Source organism: Camellia sinensis, chromosome 14 (assembly GCF_055761805.1).
Source record: "Camellia sinensis isolate YWXY chromosome 14, ASM5576180v1, whole genome shotgun sequence".
NCBI classification, from domain to species: domain Eukaryota; kingdom Viridiplantae; phylum Streptophyta; class Magnoliopsida; order Ericales; family Theaceae; genus Camellia; species Camellia sinensis.
In genome coordinates, this window is record NC_138974.1 from 13401848 (window position 1) to 13408318 (window position 6471).

At 33.8% G+C, this 6471-nt stretch overlaps 1 protein-coding gene across 3 annotated transcripts; it reads left to right on the forward strand.

Annotated features, from left to right (window-relative positions):
- The first annotated feature begins 990 nt into the window (after nt 1-990).
- Nucleotides 991-5985, forward strand: LOC114265688 (uncharacterized). 3 transcript variants are annotated; one of them, XM_082907285.1, is made up of 9 exons: nt 991-1085; nt 1888-2348; nt 3386-3476; nt 3965-4110; nt 4205-4448; nt 4543-4647; nt 4745-4927; nt 5055-5259; nt 5357-5985. In XM_082907285.1, exons 2-9 carry the CDS (start codon nt 1915-1917, stop codon nt 5842-5844), a joined length of 1896 nt encoding a protein of 631 aa, XP_082763411.1. In that variant the 5' UTR covers nt 991-1085; nt 1888-1914; the 3' UTR covers nt 5845-5985. The 3 variants fall into 3 exon arrangements, with proteins under 3 accessions (XP_082763411.1, XP_082763410.1, XP_082763412.1); XM_082907284.1 differs by having other exon boundaries at nt 1024-1253; XM_082907286.1 differs by lacking the exon at nt 991-1085 and having other exon boundaries at nt 1299-2348.
- The last annotated feature ends 486 nt before the right edge of the window (nt 5986-6471 follow it).

Genomic DNA, 6471 nt, shown 5'->3' on the forward strand with positions numbered 1-6471 from the left:
AAATTTTTAAATGAAACTTAAAAAATCTACCATTCAATTTGAAAACGATTAACATGAATAGTAATAAATAAATAAAGGAATATTAAAAGGGGAGTAAATTCATGCAATTTGTATTTACATGGATGCACCTAGAACATGAGAGCACATATCATTCAAAGAATGTGAAAATTTTGAAATTAAAATTCTCCCAGCATGGTTTGCCTTTTTGGTGTTTTCAAAAATATGTATTAATGTCTTATATTAAATTCTCACTAATTTTTTTATATTTCCAAAAATTAAGGAATATTATTTCATAATGTTTGTTTCAAAAAAAAATTCAAATTGTATTTAGAATTTCAATTTTACTCGTTTGGTTTAGTTTTTAAAATTTATTTTGATTTTTTGATTTTTCATATTTTTTTTATCTTTAATAATTTTTTTAAATATTTTAATCAAAGAATTTTCATTTTAGATTTATTTAATGTAGATGCACTTAAAAAGTAGCATATTTTTTAAGAAATTAAATTTTTTTTACTAAATACAAAAAAATAAAAATAAAATGAGATTGTTCTATTTTTTTTGTATCTAATCATTTTAATTGTATTTAGTAAAATCAATATATTTTTTTACAAATATTTTACTTTTTAATATATAGTCTAGATGCATTTAAAAAATAAAAAATAAATTATTAAAATATAAAGAAAATCTCACTAAAAAAAACAAAAAATATAATAAAAAAAACTTCAAAAACTAAATTAAACACTATTTGAAAGTATACCATAGTCAAATGTTTTTGTACAAATTTAAATATCTAAATTTTTTTTTATTTATTTATGATCTCTACAATAATAGTCAAATGATAATTTGACTTTTTAATTAATTAATTATATTATATTAAACTAAGATGGTATTTAAAATAAATTAAATAAATATATATGTTTAATTTTTTACGAAAAAATATAAAACATAATAAAGAGGTGAAATATAAAACATAATAAAGAGGTGATATGATTTATAAAAATATATCGATTGCCAAGAATACAAATGATGTGGGAAAGAATAGTCGGTGTTTGGCTTCCAAGAATTTCATTACTTGAAAGCGAACCGTATGCCTTACCAAAAACCAAGCATTCAATTTCGCACAAATTTTCTTTCGGATCTCATCTCTCTCTCTCTCTCTCTCTCTCTCTATATATATATATATATACACACACACACTCACTCACATGTGTCTTTCTCTCTCTTCTTCAAGTTTTCATCCTTGTTAATCACAGGTGCTTGGACAATTCTTGTTACTTTGTCCTGCAATGTCCATATTGTTTTTTTTTTTTTTTTTATACATTTTGTTTGTTTATATGTGTGCCTATGTATCTTCATTTTCAGCACAACTCGTTTTCTGAAATGGGTTTTAAACCCTTTTTTTTTTTTGTTTCATTTTATATATATTTGTTTTCTTGTCTTGTTGTTTGATGATTTTATATCTGTTTAACCTTATGTTCATGTTCCAATTGTTTAGACATGTGTAGCATGTACATTAATCTCTTGGGTTTTTTGTATTTGTTCTATACGTTTCTTGTTGTACCCATCAATGCATCTTCTCTGTATCACTTTTTTCATCAAAATCACTTTTGATTTTATCTGTTAACACTTATTTATGATGCTTTCCCTCTCTCTCTTACTCTCTGTATGTATGTGTTTTTGCTTTTTTTCTTCATCAAAATTACTTCTTTTCATCTTTATTCAGATAAGTTTTTTTGTTTTTTTTATTTATTTTTATTGGGTTAACAAAGAAAATGAAAATTAATTGAATTCTGTTATGACACTCTCTCACTCAATCACACCCCAACCCCCAAATCCAATTGATCGATATGAATCTTGATTTTGTGTTTTTTTCAATTTTGTTTACAGAAAGTGAAACAAGTTTGTGGATAGCAAATGATCCCAAAGGTCTCATTTGTTCCCCAATTGGGACTCCTAGTCTTGTTATGCCTATGGACCGCCATGGCTGAACCAGAATACATGAAATACAAAGACCCCAAACAGCCCATTAATATTCGAATCCGTGACCTCATGAATCGGATGACTCTGCCCGAGAAGATTGGTCAGATGATGCAGCTTGAAAGGGTCAATGCCACCCCTGAGATCATGAGGGATTACTCAATTGGTAGTTTACTAAGCGGTGGAGGAAGCATTCCTCGCCCACAGGCCACTGCCGAGGACTGGATTAACATGGTGAATGCGTTTCAGAACGGTTCTCTCTCGAGCAGACTTGGAATTCCCATGATTTATGGAATTGATGCCGTGCACGGGCACAACAATGTCTATAAGGCTACTATTTTCCCCCATAACATTGGCCTTGGAGCAACAAGGCTAGTACTTAATCTAGTTTATGTACATTTTTATTTGTTAATTGTTTTGAATCTATAGTAGGTTGATTTTGATTCATTTTCTGCATATTTGTGTGGAAATATATTTGTTACATTTGTTATCTGCATCGAACACTCAATTGGGCATTTGAGTTTTAATTTGTAGGTATTTAAACACATGTAGCGAGATTAAACAGAACAATTTAACTAATCATGTGGAACATACTAGCCATGTGTAAGGGCATAAGATAGTTGTGCTCAAAATTGTGGTGTTTCTGGGCTGTGCGAACCTTAACCAAAAGAATAGCATGCAAGCTAAGCTCTCGCCCTCTCCCATTCACGAAGCTTGAGGCAGCAGAAAAAAGCACAACTCCCTGGTGACACTTCTAAACCGCTCACAAATGTTTTCTTGCTTTCTTGTTGTCTTAAATTGTTATAGAATGGTTTTATATCCATGAAACATGAACTCTTCAAAATAAATAAAATACCCAAATTAGACACTCTACACTTGGTCAATGATGTGGGATATGTATCTCATATTTTTTTTTCAGGTACTTGTTACGTATTTTTGAATGTAACACTATCATTATATGTATATGTTGTTGTATAATTGCAATAAACTTCTATAACACTATTTTATTTCATATAATAGATTTAGAATATAAGAATATGAACTTCTTTGGTTGAGCGTACCTCTAAATTTGAGATTTGATAGATTTGATCTCTAGATATGCACCCGCACCTGCACCCACACCCACACCCACACCCACACCCACACCCATGTCCAAGTCCATGTAACACAGCTTTTATATCAGGATAGTTGGTAGGATATAGTGGGATGAAGTGTTACTGGATGTAGCAAGTGTGTCGGGGATGCGGCTCTGGCTACTAAAGTGGTCAGTTGCTGAATCCCAGGGGAGTAGGAGGGAGAGAAAGAGAGGCAACTCACTAATAGGGAGTGTAGCGGGCTATTTAGAAAAAGATTCTGATATGTAATAGTCTGTTAAAATTACTTGTATGATAGACTTGTCATGTTGCAGGGATCCAAACCTTGTGAGGAGAATTGGTGCTGCAACTGCCCTCGAAGTTAGGGCTACCGGCATTCCTTATGTGTTTGCTCCATGCATTGCGGTATGTGACCTTCCAGATCCAGAAACAATGTTCCCAAATACAATGATCACCTTGTTTATTTTAGACTAAAGTTTTTTGTTTTTCATATTTTTTTTGTTTTTAGTGAATTTTTTTAATACTTTATGTAAATTTGTTGCATTTTAAATACGCTTAATCTAGATACTATAATATTTGTGAAATAAATCTTTAAAAAATTTACTAATTACAAAAAAATAAAACAATTCAGTACATTTTTTGTTTTCTTGTGTATTTATTAATTTTTTTTAATATTTTGCCACAAATATTTTATTTTTTAGGTACATCTAAATATATATATATATATATATATTGCTTAAAATATTTTTAAAAATTTATTAAAAACAAAAAAAAATATATGAAAAATAAAAAAAAATCAATTTTCAAAAAGACAAAAAAAAAAAAAAAACTAGTGCAATGTCAATGTAATATTCCTAAAATCTAATGTTTTGTTTTAAAAACAATTATAACAGGTATGTAGAGATCCAAGATGGGGTCGTTGCTATGAGAGCTATAGCGAGGATCACGACATTGTTCAAGAAATGACTGAATTGGTAGTCGGTTTACAAGGGGAGATCCCTCCAAATGGACGGAAGGGCGTTCCTTATGTTGGTGGAAAGTAAGCCTATCTTGGGACATAATTTCTTGTTTTCTGATTACTTTGTTATTGATTTTTTTAACATTACTACAAATTTTCTTTGGACCTTTTAAAGGGATAAGGTTGTGGCTTGTGCAAAACACTTTGTGGGTGATGGTGGCACAACCAAGGGAATCGATGAAAACAACACTGTGACTGACTGGCATGGATTGCTGAGCATTCACATGCCTGCATATTACAACTCCATCATTAAAGGTGTGTCGACAATCATGGTGTCTTATTCGAGCTGGAATGGAGTGAAGATGCACGCTAATCATGATCTAGTTACCGGATTTCTCAAAAACACCCTTAAGTTCAGGGTATAATTAGTAGTTTTGATAAATGAAAACACTTCTAGTCCCAGAGATTAAAGCAATCAAGTCCTAACTTGCTGGTATTTGTATGAATTTCCAGGGTTTTGTCATCTCTGATTATGAAGCTATTGACAAGATCACCACTCCACCCCTTGCAAACTACACGTACTCTCTGCAAATGGGGATTCAAGCTGGCATTGACATGGTTAGTAGTTCTTTTCTACATAAAATTACTTACCAAGAAAATTTTGATTTGAAAATGATTTCTGACTTTGAAGCCCTCTGCGGGTTTTTTTTTCTAGATCATGGGCATTTACAGCCATACAGACTTCCTAGATATCGTGACATCCTTAGTCAATAAGAGTATCATCCCGATTAGTCGTATTGATGATGCCGTCATGAGGATTTTGAGGGTAAAGTTTATTATGGGTCTTTTTGAGAATCCCTTGGCAGATCTTAGCATGATTGATCATCTTGGAAGTCAGGTCAGTTAATGTATAATTCTGTATTTCTTTGGTAAACAATGGTTAAAATTCCTATAATTTGCACTTTATTCGCTTTATTTGTTAATATTTTTCTTCTATACAAAAAACAATACCATTAATCGAACAGGCTCATAGAGATTTGGCAAGGGAAGCTGTGAGGAAATCACTAGTGCTCTTGAAGAATGGGAACAATTCAGATAGTCCCTTGCTTCCTCTCCCCAAAAACGCTGAAAGTATCCTAGTTGCCGGAAGTCATGCAAACAATTTGGGTAATCAATGTGGCGGTTGGACTATTACTTGGCAAGGACTCACTGGCAACAACCTAACTGCCGGTATACTAATTGTTATCCCTTAATTGTTAACTCTTCGAAAAAATATTTTTATTTTTATTTTTATTTTTGAAAGAGATCATCTTCTTGTAATGGGCAGGAACCACCATCTTAAGCGCCATCTCAGCTACAGTGAGCCCAAGCACGAAAATTGTCTACAATGAGAACCCTGATGATGAATTTGTTAAGTCATCTAACTTTTCTGTCGCCATTGTTGTCGTGGGAGAGCCACCTTATGCCGAGTTCAATGGAGACAATTTGAACTTAACAATTCCTGAACCTGGGCCCAGTATAATTAACAACATATGCAGGAGTGTGAAATGCGTTGTGGTCCTCATCTCTGGTCGGCCTCTTGTGATTGAGCCTTACCTTCCCTCCATTGATGCTCTCATTGCTGCGTGGCTACCGGGCAGTGAAGGCCAAGGCGTGGCGGACGTGCTTTTTGGGGACTATGGATTCACTGGGAAACTTTCTAGAACTTGGTTCAAGACCGTAGATCAGCTCCCGATGAACGTTGGGGATCCACATTATGATCCACTCTTTTCCTTTGGTTTTGGACTCACAACTAAGCAAGTTGAGGATAGATAGCAATTCCATTTTTTCCCCAAGAACTTATACAAAATGGGAGTAGTTCTACTTTTAATTTTAATTGCTTTTTTTGTTTTTGTTTTTGTTTTGGACAGAAGTTTGAATGATTAAGTCGGTTATAATAGTTAACATGATTGAATATTTGGATTTTCTCATTTTGTTATATATGTATATATATATATGTACGGGAAGGAGATATTCGTCGCTGTCCGTACTCCTTGCATCCAAGTTCCGTGTCTATCCGATCCGATCAACCTGAAAACACAACGGCGGTGAGCTACCCGACGGTGTGTTGCCAGAAAACCCCTCTGACGGCCAAGTTAGCACACACTCTGAGAGAGGGAGAAAGAGAGGAGCTGAATCAATGTCAAAGTTTCTCTCACCAATTGATGTTCCATGCTCAGCATAGGAGGCGTAGTCATGCTTATATACTTTCTGCGCTCAAATCTGCTCTCATTAGTCTCTTGACACGTGGAGCTGCTTTCCCATCTGTCAGCACAAATCCAGCGGACAGCACCTAACCAAACCGCCAGACTACATTTGGGAGAGCTTAGCAGCCCGGTGGCATAACCTCGGCTTCTCACGATCGTGCTACGTAACGAGCCCGAGTGCTTCACTTGCCGAGCC

Excerpts from the sequence above, each read along its gene's own strand:
- LOC114265688 (XM_082907285.1), top strand. The coding sequence starts at position 1,915 with ATGATCCCAAAGGTCTCATTTGTTCCCCAATTGGGACTCCTAGTCTTG. Across the intron at positions 3,477-3,964 it reads TGTTTGCTCCATGCATTGCG|GTATGTAGAGATCCAAGATG; the intron begins GTATGTGACCTT and ends CAATTATAACAG. Across the intron at positions 4,111-4,204 it reads GTTCCTTATGTTGGTGGAAA|GGATAAGGTTGTGGCTTGTG; the intron begins GTAAGCCTATCT and ends GACCTTTTAAAG.